The sequence below is a fragment of the Ornithodoros turicata genome, unplaced genomic scaffold (genome assembly GCF_037126465.1).
Source record: "Ornithodoros turicata isolate Travis unplaced genomic scaffold, ASM3712646v1 Chromosome166, whole genome shotgun sequence".
Taxonomy (NCBI): Eukaryota; Metazoa; Arthropoda; class Arachnida; order Ixodida; family Argasidae; genus Ornithodoros; species Ornithodoros turicata.
In genome coordinates this window covers 237869-252314 of record NW_026999324.1, presented here as the reverse complement: position 1 = coordinate 252314, position 14446 = coordinate 237869, and the positions used below count along the sequence as shown (strand labels likewise).

The following is a 14446-nucleotide window of genomic DNA, read 5'->3' as shown; positions in this document are numbered from 1 at the left end:
TAAAGATATACCGCCCCGATTACCCTCATATATTAAGGACACCAACCATTTCCTCGAAATACTTAGCAAATGTGAACCACCCAATGCAAGCTTGCTTGTAACGCTAGACGTTACCTCCCTTTACACTAACATCCCACATGAGGATGGCGTGCTAGCAGCGGAGGCGGCGTATCTGAAGTACTCCGATCGCGCGGTTGACCCATCTGTATTACCAACTCTACTCAACTTGATCCTCAAAAATAATAACTTCGAATTTGACGGCCGCCACTATCTACAAATAAATGGCACAGCTATGGGAACCAAGATGGCACCAACGTACGCAAATATTTTCATGGGTGCACTAGAGGAAAAATTTCTAGCCGTGCGCGACAAAAAACCTAGTCTATACAAACGCTTCTTGGACGACATATTCATGCTTTGGCCACACTCCGAAGAAGATCTCAAAGGATTCATTCGCGATTTCAACCTGGTACACCCCGCCATGAAGTTCACCCACTCCTTCTCGGCAACGACTGTTAATTTCCTAGATGTAAAAGTAACCTTAACCGAGAAGGGTTTTTCCACTGACCTGTACCGAAAGCCAACTGATGCTCAGCAGTACCTTTCCTTTAACAGTTGCCACCCGCGCCATACTAAACTCGCCATTCCTTATAGCCAGGCACTCCGATACAGGAGGATCTGCTCGGACGACGATGTTCTAAACAAAAACCTCGCGGAATTAGAGCAGACCTTCGTTAATCGTAAGTCTAGTAAGAGACGCCCTGTCCAAAGCACGACAAACAGACCGGAGGAACTTATTCGGTAAACGCAACGACGAACCCAAGGGCGACCGCGTAAACCTTGTTCTTACATTTGGTGCAGGCGCGGGTAATATTAACAGTATCCTCCACCGCCACCATAGCATCCTTCTGCAATCTGAACGGACACGACAAATATTTGCCGAGAAGCCACGAGTTACCTACAGACGTGCCCGCAACCTCCAAGATAGACTAGTCAACTCCAAAGTTCCCAAACCATTAACACCTACGGCGGGATGCCATCCATGCAATGGTAAAAGATGCCAAATATGCAAATCAATGCAAAGCACGGCAGCGGTCAAGAGTACAAACTCCAACTTCTCCCTTAAAATCAATGGCGACTTTGACTGTAACTCCAGTAACATTATTTATATCATTCAATGTACAACATGCTCCGCGCAATAGTAGGTCAAAGTAAAAATTCATTTAGGATTCGATTCAATAACCACCGATCAGATGTTTCGAAAAAAGGTAGCCTCCCGGTTTCTCGCCATTTTAGTCGACCCGGTCATTCCATTAATAACGTCGCACTTTTTATTTTAGAGTCAAATTTCACATCCGATCGCTGCAGAGAGCAACGCGAATCGTACTTGATCTACAAATTCCAATCTCTAATAAATGAGGATAAAGGAGTGCTATCAACTGTAAGAAGCATATCCGGATAACTTTTTTTCTGTATGTCCTCGGAGTGCCCGCTGCCTCTTTTCTTCTTTTCTTTACAGCTGGACACAATGACTCTAAGAACACCCCGGACAACAGGTTTTCAACGAGCGCGACCCAAGGCTCTGACACGTAATCTCCCCGGCCGATGACCCAGGAACCTTCCGGAATCTTCCAGAACATGACTCACTAACGACTGCCTCGCAGTGGAATTGTACCAACTGTGACGACACTTTTGTAACCTTTTAAAAGACCTTGTACAGAGATTTTCCTCTCAGTCCCGAAGAAGGCGGAGCTTCCGCCGAAACGTAGACTTCCCCAGACCCTTAGTTTAAATGCCAGCTTAATAAATAACTTTCCCCTACTCCCTACTTCAATCTCTGGTGTCTTTTCTCCCCTATCTCTATATATATGCAATATATATATATGTATATGCGATAGGCATGCTACTTTCACTATTCTCTCTGGGCCGGCGGCGTTCTTGGCCATATGTTGCTCAACCGTCAAGCGACTAATTACCTAAGAATCGTTGAAAAAGCTGCGAAGCTGTCCCAAAAGAGAACATCTGTTCCTTACGGTGACTTCATATCGTTACCATTTTGATAAAGAATCCGTTCGGTACATAGTCCGCGAAAAATTTGTGGAGGAACTCCTTTTTTTCTTGATGTTCTTTCTTTTCTGTTCATTGCGCATCTTCGGAGACGCGTCTTTTCTTCACCCCCAGTGTGAGAGGGTGGAGGAGCACAGTACCGCCTCATGCATCGAAGATGAGCTTTAACTTGCAGAAATAAAACAAAAGCGTGTGTATGGGGTGACTCTATCTGAACTGCCCTTACCTTGGGTTGCATTTTCTGTTTTCTGATAATTTTTTCCAGGACGCAAGAGGCGACAGTGTGGTCTTTCTTCCTCTCACATTGGGGAAAGAAAGAAAGACGGGTCTCCGAAGATCCGAAATGAACAAAATAAAGAAAAGTCAACGTACAGGTGGACGCATCATCACAGTATCATGCGCGCAGGGAAGAATTTGAAAATATTTGAGAAGGAAGAAAACAAATGCACAAAAATATTCCGCTACGCTAAACATTTCGGATTGCCGTTGTTTTCAAGTCATTTTCTTCAGCAAGACGCTCTAAATGTACGTGAAAGTATTGTACGCTTGCAGCAGTTGGAGATTGCCACATGTGCGCCACGAAGTCTCAGAGGCAGTCAATAAGCTCACATGACCATATGACTCTCGTTTTGCAGGATAGTGAACACGAGTGAATGCGATGACATGCATCTTGATCAATGCTACCAACATCTCATCCCTGCATATAAGTAAGGGTCACCTTTCATAATGGCTTCTCTCAGCGGATGAGTCGGTAGCGTATCCAAAGCGCCGATCCAAAGATAGCGGATTCTAAGCAGGCCGATGACGCTGGTTACTTTTTTTGGAAGGGTACAAATCGCTGAGGAACTCCGGTGTGGATGGTTTTTATATGTTGATAGTACGTCCATGGAATATCCAGTGGATTAAAATGGATATCTATTACACGTGCACAATATCCAGGACTACACGTCTTATGGATGTTCATAAGACGTTTCTGGTTATCTGGGAAGATTCAAAGCAGGCCGATGACGATGGTAAGTTCTTTGGAAGGGCACAAGTTGCTGAAGAACGCAGTCTTCCACGACTGACATTAAATCTGGTGTCTCATGTGCCGAGATTTCGGCACATGAAAAAAGCAAAAAAAAAAGTAACGTGTGGACAACGTTAATCCACAGACGCGACCGTCTTCGCGTCGCTCGTGATCGCACTTGTCTGGCGACAAAAAATTTCGAACTATGATTATGATCACGATTACTTACCTTCGCAATGGGACAGTTGGCCTCCATGAAGGGGGAAGGTGCTTACATTAACGTATAAACTACGTGTTTTCTACACTGCGCGTAAGCAATACCGTTCGAAGGTAGACATGGAATGATGGGAATGATGGCATGTAGTCTTGAGTCGGAGTGCCAACATGAAAGGAAGGCTGCTGAATAGCCGCATTGTTTTCATAAAAACTCAGGGCAACAGATGTTGCCTGTCCCAGTCGCAGAGCCCACTGGTGCCCTTGCCTGATGCCCCTCAACGGAGAGCAGAGCATAGACGCTTAGCACGAAGACGCAAATACGGCTCGCATTTACAACTACTAAGAAGTCAGAACAATGTCTCTCAATGGTGATTAGCTCCGAGAGTGTTGAAGATGGCCATCTTAGTTCCTGTTTTGGGACAGCTCTTTTCCAATAGCGTACCTACTCTGCCTGTACGAAAATTTCTGGAAGCTAATTTGTTTATTTACAGGGACGACTTGAATAGAAGTCTATGCTACACAACGACAGACACGCAAAATGCGCCTACATTTTCAGGAGTAGTAGGATTCAACGTAGATAATTTCTGTAAGGCGAGCGCTCTTATAGATGGACTAACAGCGGTAAGCATCACTACGGGAAAAAATCATATATTTCGTATTTTCGTGTTGTTTAAATTGTTGAAATGTAAACGAGGTCGTAGCGCTGGGAAGTAATAGAACGCTTGTTTTTTTCGATTGTGCGAACTTTTTTCTGCGAAAATACTTTGTTTTGAATTTTCCGGTAACTGCATTTCCAAGGAAATTGTTTCGCGCGTGATGAAAAGAAGATACGAGGATTGACGGCATTAACGTTTAATAGCGATGGATCGTATTAATGATTGATTAGTATTGTGCGAGCTCCAAGCGTCTCAGCAGCAGACTATTAGTGATGAGGTACTCTGGTACTACAGACGGACCGCTTCTTGATAGAACCAAAGAATAGATCCGATACTCAGGTTTAAGGAAACCCAGTGTTGCAAACCTAGTGGAGTTATTGCCGTGGTGTCCTTCTTCACATATGATTAGTGATACCAAGCAGCACGCCAATATGGTCCAATATTGGCCCAATGTGGGCTGCCAATATGGGGGTGCACATATTGGCAAGCCCGTTTTGCGCCAATATTGCCAATATTTCTGTAATATCACCAACGGGGAGTTCGTGTAATAATAAAGAATTATCCTGTATAATATTCACCACCGATAATACTTTTCTCTGATCTTTGCTTTTTTATTTCTGCGGATCTAATTGATCCACGTTGCACATGATTGCAAAAAAAGCAGACAAAACACGGCATCGCCCAAAAAGAACGAACAACTACGCCCGCCTTGCTGAAGGCCACAAGCAATCCCACGCAGCTGCCAATGCCAAAGATCCCTCAGAAGCCTTCATTGGGATCGCAATATTCTGTGAACTAAAAATTTCCCACCCGCTCCGAGACTACAAAGGAGCGAAACACTTTCGTGACGGTGACGGACATACGCCAGAGCAATTCACACGGCTTGCAGCAACTTGAAAGCACCTAATTTTACAGAAGAGCCATCCCTTCCTATCAGACATTGTGTTTTTTACTTAAAGGATAGCGAAGGAAGATGGCGGCTATTTCCAGAACGGGGAATGTTGAGTTGTGGAATTCTAGCGAACGTTACATTGGGATTGCCAAGTACGTTGACAGTTTTCGAATAATGTGTATCATCTGCGGGAAGTTGTTGGATGTAACGATGTCCTGAATTGGGTATTTCACACGGTTCAACGTTCAATCTTGACGTGCTGCTTGGGCATTTGTGCAACACGGGTACGTACCATTTTCTATATTTTGAGTCAATATGGGGTGTACGCGGGCAATATGGGGCCCATATCGCCAGGATTTTTCCAGTATTGGCTCAAAGTGGGCATTATGGGGCCTGTATTGCCCATTTTCATCCAATATGGGAAAACTCTTGGCGAAACAGGCCCCATACTGGACCCGTATCGCCAATGACCAGCCAATATGGGCCCAATATTGTGTGCTGCTTGGGTCCACTGACACAATGAATACGTCACTCACAAAGCAAGTCGTCTACCTCAGGCGGATCCTTCGCCTCGCAACCAGAGAAACAAAACTCCTGCATGTATACATCATTTTCTCAACACAACTGTATCTGTGCTATTTCGGATCTCAACAGTAAACAGTACATTATTTACTACACCTGAAGGCACTTCAGGAAAAGCACGCTTCACCGGAGTACTACCGGTTTCAGCTATAACAACACTCTGAAAGATGTGTCCTTCATGTGCGTTTGATAGGAGCCCCGAAAGTGGAGAATACGAGGCCTCTGCTTAGACACCACGTTAGGAAACACGCGTGAAGCAACATTAAGCATGGTGTCAAAGCATAGACATCATTTTGAGGTCATGTCGTTTTAGCGCTTGTCGACATATTCCGATTGGCTTCATGCCAGAAGACGAACGTATTTTGGCAACGTCAACTATACGATGCTTCTTCCGAGACATAGTAGCAGATTTCCCCTCAGCTTAAGCCAATCGCATCGACTCAGTGTGTAATAGTAGGTCGCCATCGCATCTTGAAAGTGGTCAACAGTAGGAGATCTCATGTAGAAAACTGAGTGTTTAGTGCGAGATTATCGGATGAATATAACTACCGAGGTCGAAAGACGCCCGGAACAGTGCACAAAAAGAGTAAACGGACTATTTACAAACGATTTTCGAGCGGATCACGGGTGCGGCCATATTTATGGTCACGTGTAGGTTGACATTTGCTGTGGACGTGCGACCAGGACCTGTCCTAAATGCATTGCCTTCTCCCAGCACGTTTTCGTCTATGGAGCAACATTGGACGCTGCAACTGTGCCGTCGAGGACAGGGGAATTTCCTTGCGTGTCAGGCCGACTTCGGCGAGAACCGTCCTTATATCCATGCCGAAAGTAGAATACTAAAAAACTCCACACAACTGTGCCACATAAGGTGCCGAGTAATAAAGACTCATAGCCGTAGGGATAATCACATGCATTTGATTTCAGGCTTGATCCGAAGCACGCAATTGGCGTCAGGCGCTGCGTGAAGTCCTGGCGCTAGCGTGAAGTAAACTAAAAATAAAACGTTATAGTTCAGTCCAAACCCGGGTCCCGTTAAAATTCATCTAATGCTGTTGATTCTGAAACTTTACTGAAAATGCTCATGGGTGTCATTTTCATGTGTGATGTGTGTGTGTATGATATGGTGAGTGATGAATACACGTCTCGTCTGTCACCGTTCTAGGGCAAAGGCTCTACAGTGAGCAAATCGTGTACCACGCCGTGTGGGGTTTCGGGACACTCGTATGGCACCAACTTCCTTGGTCCATGCAAGGCTCCGCAGACTGTAAGTGCATAGGGCAGAGTCAACACTATCTAGATGGATAAAGCCTTGTCACCCGTGGATGTGGCGTAGCCAATCAGAACAGTGTTTTTCACGGCGGTAGCAAATCCCGGTCGAACCTTCAGCTTCACCGGTCCTGGGGAGCGTCTCCACTCTTTTTTCCAAATTGGATTATGGATGTGCTGTGTACGTCTCAGCACGGCCATCAACACTTAAAATCCTGGGTCCAGTAGGTCTCCAAGGACTACGTTTAGTCAAATCAGTGGTCTTTAGAGCAACGCAGGTTTTAAATGGCTCCTTCATATGCATTAAGAATCAACATATCAATGTGTGAAAGGCACACCGTTCAGACAGCATTTCTTGAACAGGCATTCAGCTGTGTCTTCTTTTAGCGTTCGAATGTCACAACCAGTTCATCACTATGGCTTTCCAGAGTACAACTCTATCATCCTTGAGTCAAGTAAAAAACTCATCCATGGCAGCGCCTCCAAACATGTACCTCTCCAGATACAACAAACTTGAAACTGTGAAACACAATACTGCAACAGGAATTTGAGGTGCGAAAGGATAGCTTTGGCAGCCACATAGAGTACACTGATGGTTCAAAGGGTGTTTCCGAGGTATCATGCGCTATGGTCACTGGCACTGTTACAAGGTCACATCGTGTGAAGGTCACCATGTCTGTCTTCACAGCAGAAGTGTATGCCATAATTTTAGCCCTTAATTATATCTTACAAAATCGTATTAAATCATCAGTCATATACGCAGATTCTTTGACTTCATTACAGACTATATGTAGCATTCATTGCACAAAAGACCCCATTGTCTATCGTGCAAGGAACCTAGCAAGCACACAGTTTATCGGTTACTTTTCTGCTGGGTACCCTGCCATGTTGGGATACCAGAAAATGAAAAGGCCGATCGAGCAGCTGCTGCTGCCCTAACATACGACATAACGCCCTTTGACATTCCATCAAAAGATGTCGGGCTATATGTTTAAAAAGCAGCAGACACTGGCAGAGCTTTTGGGACCAACAGACAAGCAACAAATACGCACTATAAAACCTATTCCTCCATCTGCATCCAATCAACTGTATGAGGTGCTATCCTGTCGGCTCCGCCTGGACGCACCTATTTAACACATGAATATCTCTTACGGGAAGTAGACTGTCCCGAATGCAGTGACTGTGGGGAACAACTCTCAATCTTTCACATCCTCATTGTATGCCCAGCCTACCAGCATCTCCGTGAACGTCATTTTGTTTCGTGCAATAGAAACTTCTTGCCACTGCGCACCCGGCTCTTGAGCTCGGCAATGAAGTTTTGTACCCTTTGAAAAGGTATACATGTTTTTTTAGAGATACCGAGTTTTTAAAGGATCTGTGATTTTAATTACTAACCCAGCACTTAGCACTGGTTTAGTAAGCACAAAAATTGTACCTAGGTAAAACTTAATAACGCCACTAATGCGCCACAAAAAAAAAATCAAATCAAATCAAAGCTTTTAGCTGTCGTAGCCACATAGATGAACCACTGCCGTCCAGGCATAGTAAACAGGAAACTTCAAAATAAAGCTCAAAACTGTCCCATATTTCTATCGTCAGTAACTTTGTGGAAAGTGTTCTTTTTATCTACAGATTCGTGTCTATAGGTTTTCGGAGTTATTCGGATTCGTAACAGGGCGCACCGCAATCAGACGAAGTTACGCTTTGTGTCCACGTAGAGAAGGAGGGAGAGGAGGTAATAAGCAGACCTTCTGTATCTAGGTGGCGTTGGCAGAGGCCGCAATAATGTGAAAATGTTGGAAGAGCGCGATACAGCGTCACCGGTGCGGATTGTTTCCCGGTGCCATTGTTATATGGCGTCTAGTTCCTCTACACCGTTGTCGTCATTAGCGATGCGACGCCTTAGCACCATGTGCGGAACACATGGATTACATATGATCAGTGTTCTCTTGCTGGGTGATAACAATCGTGCCGTTCGTACGAATACGCTGCTGTCTTTTTTGGGTGTTGTCCTGTCAAAATTCCAGAACGCTTTTAGAAAAAACAGAACAAAGTTATTTTATGTGCCGCTAAACATACGAGAGAATGACGTTGGGACGGATTGCACACTTGCAATACAGGGCGATATTAGCGACACTTCCCCGTTAACGGCTCAAACTTCGCAATATGGGGTCCCTATTGCCAAGTCTAATCCAATACGGGGAAACTCCTGGCAAAACCTTATGCGCTGCTGCCGACACTCCCGACATCGGCCTAACATACGCTTGCAACACCGCTCAGAGCTGGGGCCGATGTCGGGTCAGGATATTGGCCCGATATCATTTGGACATGCTGCCGATGTCATTTCGACATGCTACCGATTTGTGACCGATGTTGCGCCAACATAATTTTGTATTTTTATTCGTGTGCTGGCCATCGTAGGGATGAAAACAACGTTAGACTGGTTGTTTGCGAGGAAACTACGTTTTATTTCTACCATTGTCTATTACTCGTTTTATTTTCTGATGGTTTTCTTTATCTCTCGTATTTCCCACGGCGTGCAATGAGCGCGGTATTACTAAAAGCAAGACGAAAAAAAGTTCGAAAGCTCCTTAAAAAACAAAGCGCAAGAAGCTTTCAAAAGGTACCGGCATTTCTTTCGAAACAAAAACATACTATATATTTCATGTCTTACGAGCTTCCGCAAATTCGAGAGCCCTGCTCGTCTCAGAATCAAAATGGTGGAGGTGACGTGTCTGATTTTAGTTCGCTCACGCATACAAACAAGGCTCGAATGAGGTATTGCTTCAAATATTAACTCGACATCAACGTAACGAATGTGTTTCCTACTTGCTTTTGGCGCGGGACACCAAGTAGGTCGATGGAAAGCCAGTGTCTGCGTTATGTCGTTTGTTTCGGTCAACATCTAGCCGACGATGCCAACTTCAGTGGGGTGTTGGTCGCAAGTTGGCAGTGTCGGCGTCTTGTCTCTCGTTTCTGTGATCATCAAGCCGACATTGTCAATCTCTGTGAGATATCAATCGCACGTTGACATTGTCAGCGTCATCTCGCTGGTGTCGGTCAACATCAAGCCGACATTGCCAACTTATATCGGTCGCAAGTTGGCACTGTCGGCTACATGTCGCTTGTTTCGGTCAACACCGAGCCGACATTGCCAACTTCAGCGTGATATCGGTCGCAAGTTGGCAGTGTCGGCTAGATGTCGCGTTTTTCCATCAACATCGAGCCGACATTGCCAACTTCTGTCGTATATCGGTCACAGGTTGGCAGTGTCAGGGGATATGTTGGGCCGACATGCCCAACTTGCTGCCGATATCGGCCCGATGTCGTGTGCTGTCTTGGTTGGTGGTGTGCTGAAAACTGTTCTGGACCATGTCGAACAGTGGGAACACATGTCAGAACGCTTTTTCAGTACAGTCCGGTACACACAATACATCGACGCTGTGCCAGAATATTTTCGCAATATCCCAATACCCCACTATACACCCCCACACATACCCCAATTTAAGCAGGGTACATTTGCTCCGATGTGAACCCAATACGAAGTTTTACATTAAACGGGGTAGCAGGGTGTAAATATGTAGCACGAATACGGAAGCTTACTATGCGAGATATCACGGCCCATGGCCACGGCAGACGTCTACGGATGACGTATCGTCATGCAGCGTAGGGTTACGTAGCGTAGCGTCGTAACGAAAACAAATGCGATGGTCGATACTCTATCTGTTCTCATATCAGGGGTTGGTGCCGAACTTTGTATGATTATAGGAAGGCAGTTGCCTCAGGACAGAAGCCGCCTATATTTCGAACAGAGACTGTTCTTCTTCTGGGCACCGTCCTCATCATTAGCATGGTATTTAAAGGGTTAGGTGTGACGTGTTTAAAGGTTCATGCGAATTGTGGGTCAACAGCCCGGAGGGAAGAAAGGTTCCGTACGGAACACGTCACATCTAACCCTTTAAATACCATGCCAATGATGAGGACGGTGCCCAGAAGAAGAACAGTCTCTGTTCGAAATATCGGCGGCTTCTGTCCTGAGGCAACTCCCTTCCTACATTCCACCGGTTCGCTGGATTTCTACCCATCTTTGTATGATTATGTATCTATCAAACGATGGGGCACAGAAAATGTTTTTCTGTAAAACAGAAAAAACATTTCCTTGGTACCCTTGAGTGTGCTATGAACTGATCCAAATGACGAGAGCGACACAAAACTGATTAACATTTCGTTATTGCCTTTCAGTCCGGACAAGCATGCTTCGACGACGACGATGCGGTACGTACACGTTTATCTTCTAATTGGACAACCAACTTTATTGGCTACGCCATGACTAGATAGATTGACAGAAAGCACCAGAATCTTTCGTGAAAACTGGCTGCATCATTCGACATTCCGTCAAACACTCTTGAATGCTTTATGCTGGCACTATAGGACATTGATCCCAAATTTTTAATCAAAGCCCCAAAAACAATCCAAACGACGCACGCTTAGACACAGGCAGACACGACGCAGACACCTAGCTTCTTTATGTCTAGAGAGAAGTGCCCGTTTCATCTCTGATGACACAGCTTGCAGCTCACGCACCCGTTTCAAGCGTCTGAAAAACGTCGTCCCTTCCAGAGCTCGCTCTGTCCTTCAATCGTCATTCGACTAGTATACCTTCAACTCATATCTAAATATAGAGGTGATGGACATGTAACACAACCCTCAGGATAGCCTAAAATGTCTTGCACTCGTCCGCTACCAATCTCCTGGATCTGTCAACGCGGCTGTCATACGCTAATATGGCAAATACTCGAGCCCTGACTTCGACCTGTTTTGGATCAAACCTCCAGGACGAGAGGGCACTGAAACATCAAGAGAGTCACCACGTCGATAGTCACCACGTAGTTGATACTGAGACAGTTACTGAGTTGACTGAGACCAAGTTGATAGGATGATCTCACAATCACAACTTAGCACGCAGACGCTTCATCGACAGACCGCCGTTCTTTCATCACGCCATCCAGGATACTGCAGGCACCTGTGAAAATAAACAGTAAATACATGAAACAAGTACACTGATGAACAATTTGTGCGCGTGTGTATTTGTGTGTGTGCGTGTGACCACTGTCAGTGTCTCAAACAACTGAACTACGCATGCACTATTTGCACACGCAATTTCTGCTAGAAAATTCTGCTACCCCAGGGAACGGGTTCACTGCCAAAAATCGAAGTACGATTAATTAATGCATGATTGATGCGGTGGAATGCCGGTATTGAATGAGGAAGGGAGCGGAGAGGTTTTTCTCCGGCGCTACGCACATCCATCAGACTGTCACGATTTTCCAACTCGGGAGTTGTAATGCTAAAACATAAAATGGTATTGTACTTTGTTTCGTGTTGAAAGATAGAATAAATAAATTAATTAGCATAGTAAGTGCGAATTTTGGGGTAGCCTTCGTAAGTCCCACTTAGTTCGCACTTAGTATTCCAGTTTGTCCTTCAGTTATTTTCTATTTTATTTATGAATTATATATTTTCGATTCTTTACTAATCCCTTTTTAGTACTCGAAATCAGTCCCAAACGTTCGACCACTTCAGCAACAGCAAAGTCATACGACTGCCACGGTTCTCGGTTCTACATTTGTGGCTGTAAGCGGGTCTGTCTCCAATCCACGTAGCACCCGTGTCGTGTTACTCTCCGTTGGGGAGCGTAGTGGCACGAGGAAATTTATCGCATTAAGTTGTCAGTTGGCAACGCATTCGCAAAATCAACAAGCACAATTACCTGAAGCTCTGCTGTTACATACTAAACACGGACAAAGGGAACGAATTGGGGGAAAAAATTGTAAAAAAAGAAAAAAATATAGCTCTGACTGCTTAGGATTCCTACGGTTGCGAGCCTTGCCAGAGACAACGATATTCCACGATCCACTTTTCCGGTACCCTCTGCATTAAGGCTTCACAGCTGGTTTGAGTCCTGTGTTGTCCTCTTTGTATTATTTGTTGCTCAAATCCAACGAAATGTACCTCTTTGATTAATATCCCTGGAACATCTCTACCTGGTCATGAAAGTCCTGAATATCCGGATATCTTTGTGACATGAAGGGGATATCCCACAAAGCCATTTACCTTGTGATTCTACCCAGTAAACAACACATGTCTCAGCACATGTCTGTGTACAGAATATCACGCTCTGGATGTTTGCATTCCGATGTATAAAGCGCAGTTCATATATCCTGGGGAAGCTCCTGGACTATCCAAGAGACCAGGATATGAACACTCGTTGAACGTCGCGCGAATGTCACCGGGATGTCGTCTGAGATATACGGATCTGTAGGATGTTTATACAATCTATTTTTTTACTGTCAGTCTTATTTTACTGAGTAGTATTTCGATAGCGTTGGGAGCAAGCAAACATACATTGTCTGAGCGTCCGATACAGCGTGAATAAATAGTATTCGCGTGTTGCTCTCTTTGCAAAGCATTTACGTAGCATCCTTCAAGCAACAGATGAATGGCCTTACAGCTCTACGTAGCAGGTAATCACAGTAGAGCTGACATCCTGAATTAAAAACACAGTATTTGACTGGAAATGATGTCGGAATTATTGTTGGCATGGCATTGACTCAATGCAGGTGTAGCGAAATTGCAAAGGCACATCCATCCTCGTCACCGCTACACACTATTTACGCCCCTCTATAATTAGCGCGATTTCGCTGAAACGACGTTTGCAACGCTTCGTTTCATTCTGGGGTTACGACCGATTGTCATCAAGCAAGATGGTGACTCATTACAGCAGGTATACTAGCAGAGTCCAGTGCATATTACAGTGGCATTGCCAGATATGTTGTTTCGAGCAATGTGTATAGTCTGCGGGAAGTTATTGAATGTAACGACGCGCTGAGTAGGGCACTTCACACGCTTCGAATTTCGATATTCCGATATCATTTGGAACAGGTACCAATACGGGTTCGTCCCATTATCTGCATTTTCATTATTAGGGGGTACGCATGGGCTAATATGGGCATGAGTAATATCTTGCTGACATTTTCACCACATTGGTTGAATATTTGCAATATGAGCCCACATTGCCGACCGACATTTTCCCCATTACTGTCTCACACTTGGCAATATGGAGCATAGACAAAATGGCGTCAATGCAGGCTAGCTGGTGAATAAATTCCATGATAGGCAAGCCTGAGCGATGCGCAAGACACGTAAACAAACACAAACACGAGGGCTCAAAACCAGCAACACGTTTAATAGATAATAACGAACTTCATGAACACGTAGACGATGCGTGGGAAGACAGAGAGAGGGGGAATAGGGAATTGAGGACAAAGTGAGTTGAAGGAAGGTTAGAAGAGCCGCTTGAAGGCCGGGTGGATACATACAGACGGCACACTAATACAATTGCCCACACTCTGTATGGCCAATGCTTCTCTCAAAAGACGTTTTCGCCTGTCTGGTTCCCACGCCAGCACCGCTGTCTGCGACCATAGGGGTTGATAATTATTACAGAGCCTTAGGTGGTCCGACAAATTTGAATCAGGGCTGTTTTTATGCTGGCCCAACCTTTGGTTAAAACCTTGAGACGTTTGACCTATGTATACAAAGCCACAAGCTAACGGAATTCTACACACAACATTTTTTGCACGTGGAACAAATTTGATGGTTCTGTGTTCAGCATTACATCCAGGCTCTGGTTTCGAAAAAGGCGTTAAACGATCTAACCTGAAGTTGTTCCTAAAGAGGAGACAGACCCCCATC

The 14446-nt window shown here is 44.9% G+C and overlaps 1 protein-coding gene across 1 annotated transcript in view; it reads left to right on the top strand.

Annotated features, from left to right (window-relative positions):
• LOC135372733 (uncharacterized) overlaps positions 1 to 14446 on the top strand; it is a 48678-nt gene that overhangs the window by 21613 nt on the left and 12619 nt on the right. The window contains exons 5-8 of the mRNA XM_064606220.1: positions 2703 to 2774; positions 3784 to 3913; positions 6588 to 6689; positions 10934 to 10966. Coding sequence (XP_064462290.1) covers positions 2703 to 2774; positions 3784 to 3913; positions 6588 to 6689; positions 10934 to 10966 — 337 coding nt within the window. The remainder of the gene's footprint in view (positions 1 to 2702; positions 2775 to 3783; positions 3914 to 6587; positions 6690 to 10933; positions 10967 to 14446) is intronic.